General features: G+C 34.1%; 1 protein-coding gene across 5 annotated transcripts in view; it reads left to right on the top strand.

Annotated features, from left to right (window-relative positions):
• The window catches only part of DGKB (diacylglycerol kinase beta), a 389,721-nt gene extending 371,154 nt beyond the window's left edge, over positions 1–18,567 (top strand). For all 5 annotated transcript variants that reach the window (XM_030944039.1, XM_030944040.1, XM_030944041.1 and 2 more), the window contains 3 exons: positions 4,152–4,272; positions 5,974–6,034; positions 16,102–18,567. In XM_030944039.1, the coding sequence (XP_030799899.1) occupies positions 4,152–4,272; positions 5,974–6,034; positions 16,102–16,209 (290 nt within the window). In that variant the 3' untranslated portion in view covers positions 16,210–18,567. The remainder of the gene's footprint in view (positions 1–4,151; positions 4,273–5,973; positions 6,035–16,101) is intronic.
• Positions 18,568–20,053: the final 1,486 nt, after the last annotated feature.

Genomic DNA, 20,053 nt, shown 5'->3' with positions numbered 1-20,053 from the left:
GGTTCATTTGTCATATTTGCATTGAAAAGGTAGAAAGGTCAGAACAAGGAAGACTTCATTTACTTCCTCATTTTGAGATCCCTCCCCATGCAAGGGACCACCGACTCATTTCAAGGAACAAACTACGCATGTTTAATAGCTTTTGAACTAATTACCGTACGAAGTGGGGAATGGGGTGTAGCAAAGTTATGAATATGTATTTTTATTTTGGGTATTCAACATTTGCACAGATAAAAGGACTCTGTATCACCTGTAAATTGCGGTGTGTATTTGGGAGCTATCCCCTACGCTGCCCAGGCATTGCAATAAACACATAGTTTCTAACTTTAAACTGTTAGAGAGTCTTTGTCCGTCACAGTTGGATATGGGTACTAGATCAATATCCATATTTTTAATAAATCAATTTCTCTTTGAAATAAAATCAGTAGGATGCAGAAGAAACACAAGAAAGAAATGCATCCCTAAAAAGAAAAACATCTTTTGCTTTATAGTTGTTAGATACACGGAGACACAAGAATATAATTTGAGGATCAAAAAGAGTGACTCTCACAATGAGGTCTCCAACACAATAGGGATACATGTCACAGAAAAGTCCACATTATAAACTGTTTTAAGTGCCAAGTGATGTTTAGTGAGTGGCAGCGTTCATTATTCTCCACTACAGTTTATAAGATGCATAAGAAGTCAGCAAGAATAGTGATACTAGATCAACCCACAAGTTTGTGTAGCTCAGTATCTGACCTCTAACACCAACCTGTATTAGAAATAAAGCATAAGAGAGCAAACTTACAGTGATTATTTTCTGTTAAGCTATCCTATTGAATATGAATCATTTTTGATTTAAGTAATTTCAGTTTAGTGTGGCCTCATGGCATAACAAGATATTATGTAAAAAGGATTTCCTGCTTGTCTAGAAGTACTATAAAACTCAGTTCTTGCATTTGAGAAATACTGAATTACTTTACTGTCTTCACCTACACCAAGTGCAAAATACCAATTTGCACTTGGTATTTTGTCATCTTTCCTCCATTCATCTCCTTACTTCCTGAAGTATTTATTTTCATACAGAAGTTGCTCCATATTTGTTACCACTTTTGTTCCTCTGTCATTTCCAGTTATTTTTCTTCCTCTGCATTGCTGACTGAACTGGAACTACAAATTCCATACCTTATGGATGTACCAGTTGCAGTATTTAGTGATCATAAATTGAGCATTGAGCTGATATTTTCATAGAACTTGCCACAGTAACTCCACAATGTTCATTCCAGCATGACAGTATCAATTATACTCCAGCAAAATGAGCATATTCACACAGAGACACACACCATATTTATTTCCAAATGTTATATATATATGTATATAAACAGTCTACATATCTGTAGTGAGTGCTCTTTCTCCTCATGGACATTAAGTTGCATATATTGAACATATATTGAACTTTCTGCCTTTGTAAAGCTCCATTACTCAGTACTGTAAAATTCCTAACCTTTTTTTATTATTGGGTTTTGTTTTTCCTTCATTGAATCTTCATTACTCACTCTCTACTTCTATTTCCAGATTATTTTGGGGTGTGTGTTGAGCAGTACAGAGGCCTGCACTGATCTTTCTGAACAATCAGTGATAAACTTCCACCAGAATGAAGAATGACTTCCCCTTTCCTATCTGTTAATTTAATAGAAAATCAGATCTCCTTTAAGAGAGCTTACTTAGTCTCTTTCTAAATCTTTGGTGGAGACCTTTTATGAAGCAATACCAACCCATTTTTTATGTCTTGACCCTTTATATTCAAGCAGTGTACCTATAGCAATGTAACATCCTTGACGAGTGGGACTAAAATAGACATACTCCTTTTTCCACTTTTCACTTGAGTTCTTATCAAAGTCAATATATCTCAAGGGTTTGTTGAAATGGATATGACTACGCAAAAGCACCAGGTCAAATATATCATCAAGGGCAGGAGTGTGAACTAATGCAGTCAATAATTGCATGTTACATTTGCTTTAGTTTTTACTGCTTCTGAAGGAAAGTTATGTCTAATTTAAGCTTGATTCTAAAAATATTCATATTTGGCCTAAAATAACTCCACTTTGGGAATGTGCCACTGCAAATGTGAAGTTTTTGAAAGGGCTTCACTTTTTTGGTAGATGAGAGTATTGTTCAGTTCCATCTTCCAATGTTTAATATACCACATTTAATGAGAAGTGCAGTATAGATCAAAGGGCAGGATTTGGCCCTTGCTTACACTGCTGCTACTGGCACTAATCTCACAGCTCCTGAAAAATTATGAATCAAATATATGTCCCTGAAAATGTCACTATTCTGAATATTGCACATATTGCCTGAGCTGTCAGAAATATAAATCTGTTCTTAATCGTTCTTCCATTTTAAAAAATAATAATTTTCTAATGGCCCAGTGAATAGGAATTTGATGTTTTCTTTGGCTAAACATTTTAATGATTTAGTACATCTAAAAAGTTCTATGTGCCTTTATAATATATAAATAATTGAAAATGAGTAGTTCTTTCCCAGTTAAGACTCTGTGGCTACCAAGAAAAGCAGCATTTATTTAAATCTCACTTAAGTTTAAATGTTACTTATGGGAAACATTTTAAGAAAAAAAATGCAATGGAAAGCCAGACATACAAAATTAGGCTTACATGTGTTACATGGATGCAAGCTATAAAAATATATAGCTAGAATTAATGATATTGTACATTTTAAACTTTTGACCGTCTTATTGTTTTCCCTTAATGGGCAAGAACATTGTTTATTTTTTTCTTCATTAGTATTATGTGGAACTGATTTCACTGTGATGAAAAAATGAATAAAGCAGAAAATATTAAGAAAGTGTAAGAAGAAAAATGAAGGCTTTGGATAGTATCAGATTTTCTGCTGGAAACAGAATAATCCAGATCATAAATCCTATTTGCTTTTAATATATTTTTTCCCTCATCACTTCTTTCAGTTAATTACCTTCATTGAAAGCCCAAAGAAGTGAACAGAAAAGACTCCCATTGAAACTTTGGAATAGGCTCATAGATACGATTTTTAGCATGAGATTTTACCTTCATTAAGGGTTGAGGGGTTTAAAATACACAGAGTAATGTGGTCTCTTTTCTTTGTTTTTTTCAGTGTGATGATAGACTCTAACATTTTATCTCAATGCTTTGCTTCACTGAACAATGTACCTTTTAGAAACATTGATGTTAACAGCCAATTTATAAAATACACATATTATACAGCTAGAAAAGAAATGTTTCTTTTTCTTGTCCTTTTGGTCTTGGCACCGTTTATTTATGCAGGAGAATATAAAACATTTTGTGCAAAACACCCTAGTTGATTCTGGATAATGTTTCATTACCTTGCTTGGTTGCTTCTCAGAGCAGACTGCTTATTGCTCTTTAATTTGTACCTGAAACTCTACACAGAATTTTTTCTTACTTATTGAAGTCAAGTAAACTAATTTTTATTTAAATATTTTTTGAAGTTCAATGCCAAAGTATTATTTAGTCGAAAAGAAGTGTGAAACAAACAATATATAACTGAGTGCAAACAAGCATGACCAAGTTGGAAGGCTAGGTGGATTGTTAATGTTTTTTTCTGCCTTTTTGCATTGCATCTCTGTACTAATTAAGACACTGATCCAATGCAAAATCTCATCATAATAGTGCATGCATGTAAAGACTGAATTGGAGTTGTACATGTTGTCTGGAAAGTACTGTATAGAAGAGAATCCAATAGGGTCTGGAGCACTGACTTTTTCTTTACAGATTTTAAATATCTGTTGAAAAAATAAAAAGCATAAATTTCTGCACTGTAAACATCTCATTCTTTGTGTGTCAGGTAACCAAAATGAAGGAATATCTTCTATTTTCTCATATAATGAAATTATTTCTTTAGTATTCATGTAACCATGTATATAATATTCTATTTCAGAATAATTTTGGTTAGGATATTGTAGAATTGTGTGACAGCAGGGCCCAGTTGTGTCCAACTTAAAGCTGTAATTCTCCCTAGGAATAATCGTTTTTACCAGTTCTGTTCTCCGCATCTTTTATTGTCAGCTTGTCTTCTGACAGTTCTCATTGGTCAATATGACTGCTTTCAAAATGCTGTCAAGACAAAACATGGATTATTTTCAACTTTTGCAGATCTAAGTGACCAGCTTATGGAAGTGGTGGGTCTGGAAGGAGCCATGGAGATGGGACAGATATACACAGGTCTGAAAAGTGCTGGAAGACGGCTTGCCCAGTGCTCATCTGTTGTCATCAGGTATCAGCAGCTTTAATTTACACTGCAGTGTTGGAGTGAAACTGAAGAGTTTTATGTATTGACTTTCTTTTGTAGTTTAACAGTCATTATTATAATTATTATTTCTTATGAAAGTAGCATTTTTGTATATGGAATTAATATATTCCATCCACATTCTATGCCTATACATCTTCCTTTCTTTAAATGTCAAAAAGCTAAAAAGAGGGTTTTTTACATTCAATCTTCACATGTTGTATTCAAGTGCTATTTTGTCCAGTGAAGAAGTATTGTCAAGCATTTGGAGCAGAAGGAGTAAGGCATGAACATCTTGGGGTTTATTGTTGACATACATTCCATGCAATTTCAAGCCAAAAGTAATTTAGCATTACTTTGTCACATTTTAACCCATTTATAATGCATACTACACCAGGGAATAGTAGTGTGTAATTAGTAATTGTAAAGCACTTTTTGATCTGTGGAAGTCAAAGTGCTCTGTTTTTAATTTATTTGTTATTTACTGAATTCTGACAAGCCACTGTTATTAAATCTGTTGGTGTGTGTGAGCCAATGATGGTGGAGTACTCTAATTTCATTGTGTTTTATCATTTCTAAGATAAGAACATTCACAATAGAGTAAACTTGAATTAGAACACAAGGAAAAAGTAATTATTCTATCTTTTGCATTTAATAAGGACTGAAAAGGAATTGACCATCTCTTTTTCAGTCAAGAATTCCTCAGTAAGAATTTTCAAAAATTTATTAAACCCATAAGCTCTGCAATATGAGCCTAAAATAGAAGAACAACAATAAAAAAATAAGTAGGAACCCTTCCTGAACTATAAACTGAGAGCTCATTAAACATTCTTCCTTCATTTATGGCCATAGGTGATTGGGGATAATTCCATGAACTGCTAATTTGTTTTCAAAAAACATCCAAACCAGAATTTCCATTGACCAACATGAGTCACTAATTTTTCCATTATTAGATTTATCCACTCCACGCTATTTCTAATAGTGTTGCGTGCAAACTGTTATTATACAAAAATACAGGGTTGGAAAAGACCATAAATGTAGCATTTTTTTTTTCCTGTTTCATTTTGCTACACTTTTCTTAATGTGACACCCAGAACTGGAGGGGGAATACTGTCTGTATCTTTCTGTTGAAATCAGCCCTTTGCTAACAATTTAAATTTATAACGTGGCATGTTAAAGACTCTGAATATAGTGCAAACTTCATTCTCTGTGAGTGTTCTGTCTAACTCAGACACAGTGATTCTACTAAGTGGTGATGATAGACCTAAAATTTATTTCTTATTTCCTTTATAGTAGAATAATATATATACTATATACTAGTGCAATCTAAATTATAAAAATCGCACAAATTTGTTTGTCTTTTCTGTTAGTAAGGGTTGTTCCTGAAGTTGTTTTGTCATTCATTCATTATTTCACGTTACAGACTCTGCTTCCATGAAAGAGTAGTGTTTTACTAGCAAGATACATTAATATTTGCCATGTTTTTGCTTTGTGTGTTGAAAATCAGATTAAGCTTTTTAAGTTGACTATGTTACATTTGTAAGCATATTGAGACATACTGGAAATTTCCAAGGAGTTTAGGGTGAATCAGGGTTATATCTATATGCCATCATATGTGCCTTTGAAATAAATACATTTATCAATTTTTTCTAGTTTCTTCTTCTTATATTATGAAATTTTTACCTTTAGGACCAGCAAGTCTCTGCCTATGCAGATAGATGGAGAACCTTGGATGCAAACTCCTTGCACGGTAACTGCAACTGATTATTTTTCTTTCTCTTCTTTTCAGTGGGAGAAGTATTTTCCTTATGTTTAGAAGACAACTGTTTCATCAGTATTAACTCAATTTTCTTAAATAATACCTTCACCAACTGTTTATATACTTCAGTACTCTCTGCATTTTCAATTTGTCATTCTGAATTCAAACACAGGTTAGAGTGGAATAAAAAGAGATCTATTTCAGAAGTTTGGAAAATACTTGAAGAGTGCAGTCTCAGTATCCCTTTGCCCAATATGGCCATTTATTTATGATGGTGTATCAGATTTAGGCTCTCTATTTCTGAGGACAATTCAATCTTTGTTTTGATGCTAAAATGTAGAAAATAACTAATGTTAGTCTTAAACTTTAGAAAGCTTTTCTATTGTGTTTTTGAGAGTTCATATCAAGAGAGTTTTAATTAAAGCTGAAGTTTTAACCCTTCTGCTTCAATTATACAATAGGACTAATATTTTTTTAAAGTCCTTACAGTTTAAGGGGTAAATAAAGGAAATTAATTAGTTTCTTGTTTCAGTACCCACACATATGAAATGAGGGCATACAAACATCAATATGCATAGGTTAGGGTAGCCTAGGCTAGGATAGGAACTTTCTCAGAGAAGGTTCTTTGAGTGACTCTTTAGAGACAATGCAAGAAAAGGTGTATCTGTAAGAACTCTCATCTCTCTCCAATAAATTATAGAGGCTAAGCAGGCCTTCAGAGAGGAGGCTGAAGAAATCAAAGTTCTTTATTGTCCTGTGTAATTGTATTACTATGTTTTCTTATAAAGTTCTACTAATTTTGGTTCCCTAAAGGAGACCTGTACTTTTAAGATGATGAATTTGCTACAGCCTTGCAGCTTGTAAATATGACAAAATAGTACTGTAACAAGGAAGAAATCCCATAACAAATGGGAGCAATTTTCAAAAAAAGGGTACTGAATTCCTTTCATGAGGTTTATGTCTGTGGTAGAATTAAAAGTTACACAAAAAATAAAATGGGTAATGTTCAGGAAGGTGCTAATAGGTGTGCAACTGATAATATATGGGTTAGGATAGCAGAAGAGGGTTGTGGTAGTTCATGTTTAGCAGATGAACAGTGGGAAGGATGTTGAGTTCTCATTCTCTAGGAAAGTGCTCAGATTCTGCAGTGTGAGGAGAACCATAGAAACACATACTGTGTGAAAGCAGAACAGTGGGGGTTTTGTGAGATTTGTTGCAGAAAACCTTTTGGAGTTAAGAGATATCATTATCTTTACCTCTTCTACAATGATGGGTCAGTGCAGAGCAACAGTACTGAACCCAGCAGTTACTTGTTCAAGAAAAAGACATGGAATTTTTCAGTTGCCAGATTACAGAAGAGAACTTATGGAAGGTTGCTGGCAGTAACATGTGCTTTTTTTTTCTGTCCTGATGCTTGGTCTGTGCAGAATCCCTGTTATCTGATTGATAATGCTAGCAGAAGCTGCCTGTGCAATTGAGAACAAACCTGGAAAAAGAGACAGTTCTTACATTTCAATTACTGCCCTGCAGAAACAGTAAATTACTATTGACAATTACTGCTGTCCAGTTTTGAAGGGGATAGGAATGGCATATACTCTTCTGAGGAACCTATTCTTTTTGCTATACCATTGTTTTGAGAATATACTTGGTGCTGTGTAAGAAAACCATGCTGCTGAATGTACTTGTTTAGTCTTTGAGGTAAAAATACATTAACTATTTGCTATACCAATGCACTTCCATGAATTTAGATATAGAAATATGAATTTTTGTTATTTTATTCATTTTTGTGGTGTTTTTATTTTTGTTTGGTTGGTTGTTTTTTTTTTTTTTTTTTTTTTGTTTTTTTTTTTGCTGAGGAACTTCAGTATTTAGTGTAATAGCTCCTTGCATCTTTGTATAATGTACCACACATCTTACAAAGTAAAAAACATGTATGGTCCAACCTCTTTCCTCCCCTCTAATTCTAACTACAGTAGAGTTTTTTCTTCAAGTTCTCTGCAAAGTAGCTAGGAATTCTTCCTTAGATAATAGGACAATAATACCCACCTATGTCCTTAGACATAGATTTGATCAAGATTTGATGTATGAGTTTGTGCTTCACAGTGATCTTTGTTTGGCAGCCAAAGGGTACTTGATCATGTAAATACCAGGGTGATATCTGTGATGTGTATCCAAACCAGAGTCTATACAAAACCCCCAGAAAACCAAAATAATTCTTTAGGCTTAGCTATGTAATCAGTCATTTGAGCCAGCAAGAGCTCGAATTTCAGAAAACTAATCAGAAGACCAATATAAAAATCATGTGGTTTGTCTTTTTTTAGAGAAAAAACGGTCATTTTCTCCCAAAATGAAAGCAAATGTATAGTGACACATTTTTAAATGAAAAAAAATCATCATGGCCAGGTAAAAAACTCTCTAGATTTAGTTCCCTAGACACTTGTGATAATTCGGCTTTCCTTTCCTTTTGCCTCTTAGGTAAGTTTCTTTCTCTAGTCATTATAAGAAACTGAGGCCTGTATATAAAGATGCTTTCATTCCTGCATTGTGCAGAGACATGGGGACACATTCCCAGGCTATCTCTTTTCTCATTAGGATGCTGAAGCAAGGCACTTATTAGTTTATTAGCTATGTTGTTTGAAGCAAAAAAGCTGTGTTTGGATATACCATCTCACTAGTTTTAGGAGAGGGAGAGAGAAGTCTTCACCTTGTTAGGTTGCACACATCAGTGAGACACAGCAGCTGAGCCTCAGGTTTTTGATTCTTTTGTGTTCCAGCCAGAAAGCTATTGTTAAAAAAAAAAACAGCAAAAAACAAAACCTGCTATCTTTCCCCCTTCAACTGTCTTTTATGAAGTTGAAATAACACACTTTGGTTTTTTTGTATCTTACAAACTTCAGTGTCATCTCAGTTCAGTAGTGTTAAGGACTGACCTATAAATATTACAGAGACTAAGTGAGAAAGAAGTTCATAGAATCAGCATGTATTGAATCAACTCTTGCCCAACTTGCAAGTTCTTAAGCTCAAAATACTTTTGTGCATTGCTGCAGGTAATGAGTACCTAATAGTACTCAGGTAAATGACAGTATTTTCCAAACGATTTTTCAAGAAATTAAGTTCAACCTGATCAAAATTCTCCTGCTTTTCTATTATGCCTATTCAGAAAAACAAATTTGGCCTCAAATCCCTGTTATGAATAGGATACAGCCTGAACATGCAGGCTCGGAAGTTTACTTGCTGTTGAAGGAACCAACATGTTTCTCTTTGTGGCTTCTCCTTTCTGACTGGGAGAAAAGTTTCACACAAACAGCATGAGTTGCTGACACTGTCATTTCTCATGCATATGGAGGCCATGCTCCTCCAAAATGATACTGTGAGCTCTGAGAAAATATTGTGAAATGTGGTACATAATGCAGTGGTTCTCCAGAATCTGTGATCTGTGATTTTTCATTTCTGTGGTCAATTTTAGGAGTAAACAAATAGTTGTGTGTTTCTTTTAAATCTTTTATGATACATTGCTGAAGCACCTATCATCCATACAGGAGAGCAGGTGTACACTCATGTAGGTTCTGTGCATTCTTAAAAGTGTGAGTGGCTTGGTGTAAAAATCTGTCATCCAGAATTATTCAGTATGTTGAACGCATGCAGAATGCAGTGTCTAACAAAGTCACTCTGCTCTGGTATAATAAGATGAATCATCTGACCATCAAATTGTATTGTTTTCACTGTTTTTTTATAGAAGACTCTTTGGGAGAAGGAAAGATGATAATGTTAATATTATGTTAAACATCTTGTCTGATTAGCTGAGGAAGAAATTCTATCAGAGCTCTCCCAGACAAATATAGCAACATGAAAGATATCTATGGTTTCACCTGATCTCCAAACAGGTCATTAATAGTAATGAAACTTCAAAGACTCTCAAGTTAATTCAATAAACTTCTAGCTTTAGCCATCCGGGTTTTTTTAAGAAAAGTAATCTTTCAATTTAGCTACATAAATTATTAGCAATGTTTTGAAAAAATCTATAACAATGTTCCATCCTAATTAGAAATAACTGCAATTTATGTTCTTTCATCTATTCCTGACTTGCTTAGCATGATATCTGAAAGTGTCAAGCTTCTAGAAACACTAGATTAAAAGTAGAAGAAAGAAATGTCTATAGAAGATGCAAGAATATTGCTTAAATAAAGAAACAAAAATAAAAACCCATAATCAGAGCTCACCTAATGGATTGCCAGAAACACAGTTTCACAGGTATCTGAGACACAGTATTTTCAGAATTGTTTCCTGATTGTTTACTGATACTTTGAGTAAGGAATGGAATAATGTTTCACAAAATTAGTATTTCAAAACACTGTCATTTGAATGCACCTTAAAAATGAGTTTTGAATGAGTGGTTCCTCTCCAGTTTTTCCTTTAGTCTGTAGAGAGGTGATGAGCCAGGGCACAGGGATCCTACTGTCCTGTAGTTAAATACAGAGGGAAACAAGAACTTAAACCAAACCAAACCAAGCTTTTGTTAATAATCACTGTGTGCCAGAGCTAGGTGAGAAAACTAAAAGAGAGTTACAGTTTTGCTTTTATATAGATCCATTGTCTCCAATACCTCGCACATCACATGAAGCAGCTGCAGCTGTATTCTAGACTCTGTCTGTAAAGTATCTTCTTTCCATGCCTCTAGTTTTACCAGTAGTTTCTTATCAGTTCTTTATAACGAGAGAATTGGACCTACTGCATCTGCCACTTTAGAGCAAACAGGAGCTGGGTCCTAGATATGGTGGCTGATTTCAATAGCATGTTAGCCAGTTTCTGCATAGTTAACCCAAAAATGGAAATCACTAGAGAAGATTTTTGATGATACACGAAAATGCTGCACTTTTTTTTCCCTTTTGAGCGGCAGTGTGCATTCTGTTCCAAGGCCAGATTGATTTATTGAGTTTTTAACATTTTATCTTGCAGCTGGGCATTATTTTTTGTGGTCACAGGTACACTGCACTTTAATTATTTTTGTTTATGTATGCATATTTTTTTTCTTAATTTCACAACAGTAGTTTTTGTAATTGACAAAGCAATTTACTGCATGTGTGCTTTCTGCACCCCAGACAAATACTCTAGCATGTAGTACACCTTTCTTTCCAGTTCAGATTGTTAAGAAAAGAATTAGTTGTGACTAATTGCCAATTAATTTGCAGTGGTTTTAGGGAGGAGGGGGAAAAACAATTGCACCTACTAATTAAAATTTAAAATATTCCAGAGTGTCATCTTTAGGTATCTGTGGAATACATAATTTCCATTTTAGTTCTGCACTGGATCTGTAACAACCCTGAGCTGACAGCTCTATTAATTTAAAACCTCAGTGATACCTATTAGTACAAAACATGAAAAAAATGCCATTAATCATTTATTTTAATTTTGCAGCTCTGTCATTTTCTCAGTATGTTTAAAAATTATGATGACACCGTAACGTTTTCCAATCTACCTGTGTGAAGGGGAAACGGATCACACTACTTAGGAGAGAGACTAGAGTATATTATTAGAGCTTAATTAATGCCAAACTGATTAGATTTGATTGCGCCTTGCACAATAATATTGTTTAGAAATTTATTTAAGATGTGTTGCGTAATGCTTTTAAAACAACTAGTCTAGATCTGAGCGATTTTGCCCAAAACACCACATCATGCAAGTCACAGGTTAATTTTGCTCAGCAGTGCCTACATTCTATCACTCTCATTCATAACATGACTCCCAATACACTCTCGATCACCTAAGGAAGATAGGAGTATTTGAAGTATTTGGCACTCCTGTGATACAGAGGAGTTGCATCCCTCCACTTCCTGTAAGAGGAGCAGCATTTGAGTATCTAGACTGTGAGAAAACCCTCTTACCCTCAAAACAACCAACATCTAAACCCTGCTGAGAACATGTGAAAAAGTGACCATAAACCAAAAGATCCACTTGGATAAGGCTGGGGTTTTTTTCTGGCAGTTTTTTCCCTCTGTCTTTAAAATACAGTAATATGTTCTTTAACCTTAATTGAAATATCATAAGCAGAGCTGATTAGCTCTGTTTCCAGTTTTCTATTCTCAGCTAGTACAATATTTTAGAACCTGCATTTATAGCACCATGTCTTCTGAAATAGTAAATAGTAAATGTTTAGGCATTCTTTGAAGCATAAAGGTAACCAGCATATACTGCAGAAAAAGGAACATGAAAGTAAAACTGACCTAAAAGATATTGTTATCATGCTAAACTTTTTGATGCTCACTACATTTCATTTAGTGGATATTAATGTGGCTTCAAGGCATTTTGAAACTCTGACCTGCTCCTCAAACAAATAAAGGCCTGGTTTATGCATTTGGAAGTATTTTTAGTATTCAAAATTCAGGCTTATCACAAAATTTCCTATTGACATATAGGGAGATATTATCATCTCTTCTTTTGAGAATTATGATCTTTCAATTTGACTTGGTGTTTATTGCCACGAATACAATCATTGGACATACTTTCTAATACTGGAAAGATGATTTCTGCAAATGCAAGATTTTTCTGCTAGATAAATATTTACTATATACCAACCCTCATGGGATAAAATCTTGGCTTCAGTTAGTGAATAAGAGGTTTGTCATTGGCTTCAACACTTTAAGTTTAGCCTAGAATGTTGTGGAGAGGGCTTACAACAAAAATCCATGGTATCTTAGCAATTCAGGTGGCTATGTACTTACCACAGACATAGAATTCTATTATTTTCTGATTTTGTCTATTTTTAAATATAAATTTATGCCAAGTATGTAAAATAATCTTTTGTTTGTTTTGGGGGTTTTTTGTTTGTTTGTGGGTGGTTGGTTTTTGGGAGTTTTGTTTGTTTGTTTGGGTTGGGTTTGATTTTTTTTTTTTGTTGATGTTTGTTTGTTTGGGGGGGTATTGTTTTGGGGTTTTTTTTTTTGGTTGGCTGGGATTTTTTGGGGTGGTTATGTGTTTGTTTGGTTTTTTTGTTTTTCTTCCAGCAGTAATTCAGGCACTCAATTTATGTTGATAATGTTCTCTATATTACCTTCAAGTTATTACATATTTTCAGTAAATTGAGTAAGTGATCTCAAAAATTGTTTTCCAGAATTCCATAGTAAATTCTATGAGTATATATTATCAACCCCTAAAAATACATTAGGTTAGGATTTTAGCTTTCTGAATTTTTGTCTGTGCAATCTGCTTTTCTCATGTGCATATGCGTATGTGATTCACAGGTAAATCTAGGAAACATTAAAAGTTTTAAAGAAGGGTCTTTTTAAAAACTTTTATAATTGTGTTTCTGCAAAAAGGACATGATAATGCTTGCTGAATGGATGAGAAACTGAATGGTAAATGTTAGTCTTTAGACACTTCCCTGTACACACACACAGAATCTCTATAGAGCTGTAAGTAGGAATTTTTAACTTAACAAAGTCTCTGTTGCTTCTAAGTAAAGATCTTTCTCTCTTCCTCTCTCTTTCTCTCTGTTTATCCTCCCATAGAGCACTTTCAATGTTAGGTCCTACTTTGACCTACAACACTGTTTCTCTGTCTGAGATCCTCAGTGCTTATTCCCATCTTGAAGTGAGCACTGTCACCCAAACTCACAGCTCCAGCTCTGGCAGCGCTGCCAGTATGAGAAGCAGAAGTGAGAGACCAGGGCAGAAATGCAGTGCCTGAGAGCATGAGAAAGACAAAATTAGCCTTCTTCAGGCAAAGTACTGCAATAGTTCAGAAACATACTGATCTTCTTTCATCAGCCAAAAATAAGATGTTTCAATTTATTTAATTTTTTAGGGTAGGAAAGTGAGGAATTGATGTTTATCATTGTTAACCAATGCAATGTTAATAGACACTACCATGACTAAGTGAAAAAATATACTTTAAATTTACACTTTATTGTGGCATTTTCAGAATGCAAAATATTTTACACCATTGGAATTGTGCCTATTTATAACGGTTGAAAATGTGTTTTGGAGAGAGGCATATAGGACTCATCCCCATGCATGGTAGTGGTTAATCATGTATCATGTTCAGGCATGTTAGCTGATCTCAGCTGATAGGAAGCAACATACTGAAGAGGTTGTGGTCTCTGAAACAGATGGCTCAAGCCAAGAAAGAACATTACAAATGATAAACATTTACTCAGTATGTAATTGCCTTCATCCTGAGGAGCACTGAACAGCCCCAACCCGACACGCAATCTGTACGGGCTCTCAGGATAACCTCACCCCTTCCTACTAAAGCCATCTTTTGAGCTCTGCTCTTTTATTCACTTTAGGATGGAATTACTATGTTTTACCTCAGAAAGGAAACTTAAAGGCATTCCTACTGCCACATCATGGCCAAATCTTGCAATAAGCAAGATTTAACCCTTTGTGACTTGAAAAATTCACTCACACCAGCTGTAGGTTACTTCATGTCATGATCCTCAGGATCAGGTTGATATCATCACTGCTCCTGATCCCCAAAATACATCTTATGAAGCATGTGGAAGTTACAAAAATAGGCAATTTTCCAGGACCAGATCATCAGCTGGTACTGACATCAATGGAATAATGCCAGCTTACCCCAACTACAGATTTGGCTTCCAAAGTGATGCCTGAAGCAGAATTTATTGTGAGAAAATATGTTGGTGCCAGTCTTTGAAAGCCAGAGTTATTATCCATGTGAAAGTAATCTACGTTGCCAAGAACCCCCCATATGCTATATTCAATACTAATGAATAGTGTTGACAAAAAGAGGTCCCACATGAAATTTGAAGTTAATGAACTAAGGTGGCATGAAAATGAGCATTTGGAGAGTAAAGTAAAGGCTCTAATAGAGTTAAACCAAGACACAGAGTCTGTTGAGATTTTTATGTTTCTACCTTCTTACATTGTAAAGTAAATTTCCACCCCAAGAAATGTCCTGATCTATATTTTAATGAGCCTCTCCACGTGACATACATTTTTTGTTTCATTTACTATTTAGTGAATGACAAGTGAAGGATATTCATTTTAACTTGAAAATGTCAGCTATGCACTTTAAGAGATATATTTTTCCAGTTTTTAATGAGGTGGTGTTTCTTTTTGAAAGAGATACCCATCTCTGATGTGGGTACTATGCAGGTGACAACTGATATTTAATAAGTGATGGTTCTTGTATTAGTCGTAGTTCACTAAAGAAAATGTCTCGGATTGCTTTTGAAAAACTCCTAACGTCACTAGCCCAAAGGCAAGATGTGACCTTTTTATTACATAATGAGAATCATTTATTATTTTACAATGTATCTTAAAGTCACAGACAAAATGCCACTTTGATAATTGCTTTCAATTAGCTTTGAGCATAGCATACATTCATAAAATGTCTTCTCTAATTTAGACTTGAATTAGAGAAAATTGCAGACATAATCTACTTTAAGGTTGTCTCATTTAAGGTGATTCGTAGTTCTATATCAAAGAAATCAAAACGGGTGGCTTTAGAGCAGTATTACAAAGTGTTTTAAATAGTCTTTTCAATATTTGAGTCTCTTCTATTAACAATTAATTAACAAATTAGAATGCTAGTTCATCTTTTTGGACCTTTTCTTGTGTTTTAACTTTATACTTTTGTTCACCATGGCTGTTTTGAAATTAAGTACTGTCCTGTGGTAAAAGAGTACAGCTTGATTAGATGTATAAATAAAGCCTGTAAAGACATAGCTTATATCTTAATAATAGGCAACAGCTTGGTCTGTCAGCATGTATGTTCTTTCCAACTTTTAAATCCTTCCTCAACAGCAAGCAATAATTCCCACACTTAAAAAGTAAGATAGTATATTGGCATGTATTTTATTGCATGTGTTTATTAATATTTTTTTGCATATAATTTAAATTATTTGCAGAAAAACTATTACACATAGATTGATCTACTGCATATGGAACATTATTCATAAAAAACCGAGGTATTTTCCTTTTAGCTTGGATTAAACAATGCAGGTCTGGAAGTTATATATAAAGTTAAATCAGGCATCTCAGATAGTTGGAACTGAACTAGCTCAAGGGATAACTCTGTTTTTCTTCTTTCTTCTCCAGATAAAAATTACTCACAAGAACCAAGCCCCCATGTTGATGGGACCGCCTCCAAAAACTGGTCTTTTCTCTTCTATCATCAAAAGAACAAGGAACCACAGCAAGGAATAAGCCTATGTAGTTTAGTTTAAAAAAAAGGCAAAAAAAAAAAAAACAATTAGCTTTGTTGGGCTTTGGAATATTTATGCTGGAAATCTTTCAAGAATTTTAGAATATCTTCTATTTGCAAAATCTTGGATTTTGGTTTAACTGTTCTGTAGCTGAGCTGATGTAAAACTATGCTACTAGAAAAAAAATGTTGTCACAGTTTTGTAGGCATTTTGCATGATGAAAGCAGATGTTTACATACAGTGATACAGCCTATTTTTTGTTGCATGCATTACCATTTACTAATCTGTGGTCTAATTCTGCCATGGAATACGGGAAGAGAATGTCATGGATAATTTGATTTTCTCTCTTTTCTGTTTCAGCTTTTTCTACTACAATAACCATATGCCATAAGTTCAATAATATCTCTTCAATCAAACATCTTTCGATGAATAGTCAATCTGACCTGTTTCAGAGTAGAATCATTGCAAGTCTCCTTAACCATTATTTTTAGTTTATCATTTCTTTCTACCCTGAGAATATTTTTATTCAACTAAGTATTAAAATCCTGTAAGTTATTCTGATAACTCCTATGTACATGTGTAACTGTACCTGCTGAAAACATCTAACAATATGCACAGTATAAATGGTCATGATTGTTCTTGTGTAAGTTAGAGTAAGCTTTTGTTAAGATTAAAAGTTGATGAAAGTTTGAGCAAAAACTATGGGACTAAGATCATGCTGAGTGAAGATAATAATAATAATTGCAAAAGTAGCCATCGGTATTTGTTGAAACCCTAGAATTATTTTCATGAGCAATACATCTCTGTAACATGGCAAACTTTAAATCATTCTCCACATAGACCAATAGCATAGTGCATATGCACACAAATAACCAAAGCTCATGCCTAATTAAAGTGCATTTCCCACCAAAGATTTAGTGAAGGATGCTTCAGAGAAATGGGTTAATGCATAATTAATCAAACTCACTGGAGCAGACTCACTTCTGAAAATTTACAGTTCTTTTGATTGCATTGTCAATGTCCAGACAAATGTTTGGGTAGGGAAAAACATTAAATTAATTTCAAGTAAATACTCCCTTTTCATTGTTTCATGAGTTGATTGACATAGTAACATATGCTAAATATTGAGACATAGATATGAACTCTAAATATTAGAAAATTAAACATATTTTCTTGTGTCACAATAATTTATAAATATATGCTATCCATAATTACTCATCCCCTAAGTTAATCTCTCAAGGAAATGATGACCTGTTGTCTATTACCCTTTTGTAGTTTGCTATCTGAAATCCAGACATTTCTTGTCATAAATTTTGGTGAGGCAGTTGCTCAGGTTTTAACTTTCTTAGCTCTCTGAGATACTTCCTAACAGCTTAGAAATCATAATACAGGGATTTGTCTGAGGTTTGCACAGCACTGTCTAATGTTGAAGGAAGTCGAAGAATGGCAAATTTTTTCAGTCTTGCATATAAACAATCTCAAACAAAACTTTTTGTGCAGTCTTTACGTTGTTCTTTGTTCAGAGTGAGCTGCTTCTCAGCTCTGCATGTCTTAATTTCTCAGAGATTTCATAAAAAAACAAGGAAAAAATAAAATCTTGCTTGAAATGCATGATTTCCCATTTTTATCCAGACTTTAAAATGTTAATTATTTATTAAATCTATTTTTCTATTGATTCATTCATCCATTTTAAAAATAATACTTCGTCATGCTGTAGTGCACGGTACTGTGCATGTATTTAAATAAAGTTACTATCATTTGTTCCTCAGTATAAGAATTCAACAGAGTCCTAATTTATATAATAGACATTAAAATAAAAGTCAGTATATAGCTGGTAAGGATTATGTCTTTGAAATATACAGTCTGTGTTCTGTAAACATTAGGAGGTAAATGCCAATTAATGTTTTGTTCAGCATTAGGTAGAAAAATATGAAGGTGATTATTCGCTAAAATTAAGATCCTGTAATTCACCATTCTTGGGTCCAGTGGTGTTGACATTTACAGTTACCATAGGAGTAAAGTAGTATTTTTCCTGTGCATTGCAAACACATACACACACACACAGAAGCATTTGATGCACTGAACTACAAACATGCATAAGTATAGAGCAAAGGTTATTTGCAAAAAGAAGGAATTTGCTGATATAATATTACGTAAAGTGTATATTGGTTTTATGAAATTATGGTTACAGGTGATAAATATTTTCACATAACTTGACATAGGATTTTCTACCAATGCTCTCAACTTTTTGTGGCAAAAATGTGTTTAACAACAATATATAATGTGTTCTCTATGAATATCTCATGAACATTGTAACTCTGAAAACAAATAAAATTATACATAAGCTATTACTAAATAATGTATGCAATTTTAAATGTGTCAGTCTGTGATAGCAAGTTGGTCACAACACACTTTTTTATATAAAGAGGGATAGAGGAGTCCGTGCCATCAGAATTACATACAATTCTGAATAGACATATAAAAAGTAAATCAGATCTGCTGGTCAGTGTATATTAATTCTCACTGTAACAAAATACAACAGAACAGCCATTATACTAAATTAACAGTTTTCATAGCAGAGACTGTCTTTCTATTAATCTTAGTTGTTTGGGGTTTTTTTAGCATGTCCTCTAATAATTTAAAACCATTCTCAGGTTGAAAGTATTGGTGGTGAAGAGAAAAACTTAAGAGTACATCAAACATAGTATGAAAAGAAAATTGTTTATTTAATGAAAGAAAACTTAAAAAGTGAAGGTTCTTTTCTTCACTTCAGTATGCACAGAGCTAATATGAAATTATCCATTGGTGTAAGATGTGAAACAAAGAGTATGTTCATATATCTACATACAGCTGAAATAGAAGCACTCTTAGGTTGACTGAAGAGGGTATCTGCAAACCTTCTACTCATACAATGAGGCATTCCTTAAGGCTTCATGAATGACATTTGCAATGTAAGTGACAATTAAAATATATAGGTGTTAGATGTGACACTAGATTTGCAAATCTTTGATTATTGTGTGTGAACTGGGCAATGTGCTGACAAAAGAACATGATGTCTCAGGAAAAAACTTCAACTTCTGATACTGGTCAGAGTCTGTCATTTCACATGAGTTCCTGTTAAAAAGAAGTGGAAGAAATTCTTGCAGAGACAAATAGAGAATTACTGTTTCCAGTACTTTTAAGTACATTTGCTCACTCTTATCTTAGTCTTCTCTAGGACTGCATGTACATCACAACAATGACTAGCTAATATCCAAAATTATTTAAGGCAAATAAAGTTAGAGATTTCAGCATGTTCCAGAATATCATTGTAAAAAAGAATACAGTCAGCTGTGGTATGAAAGGCAGAAAAATACCTTTTTTATTTTTCTAAATTTTTAGGTTACTCTTTGTTTGTCAAGATTACAGCATTTTAGTGATTATTAGTGATTTAGGGTACTAGTGGTATTCTACAAGTTTCTGCCTTTAACCCCAAATGGCTTCTGGGGCTTGTAACTTTGAGGCAGACCATAGCAAGACCAAGGCTTTCTGAGAGGCAGACACTTCCAAGAGGTGTCCCTCACCTCTCTGTGGGAATGGCTAGGGTGATCGGCTACAAAATGGGGGAAAAGAAGAAAAAAACAGGAAGAATTATCTCTAGACAAGGAAGAAGATCAGAGAGAACTCTGCTGTGGAACAAAACAACAGATGCTCAAAGTGAAGCACGGTGCAGTGGCAGCCACAGAAATGGTTGTGAGGAACCTGGAAGGCCAGAGAAGGCACTCAGGGCTAATGAGCAGCAATGAGCTAGATAAATGGGTTAATTACCTTTATCCAAAGAGCCCTTCCATTTAAGGCTGAAGGAG

The sequence above is a fragment of the Camarhynchus parvulus genome, chromosome 2 (genome assembly GCF_901933205.1).
Source record: "Camarhynchus parvulus chromosome 2, STF_HiC, whole genome shotgun sequence".
NCBI classification, from domain to species: domain Eukaryota; kingdom Metazoa; phylum Chordata; class Aves; order Passeriformes; family Thraupidae; genus Camarhynchus; species Camarhynchus parvulus.
Note: the sequence above shows the minus strand (reverse complement) of the source record. Positions and strands in the feature narration are given on the sequence as shown.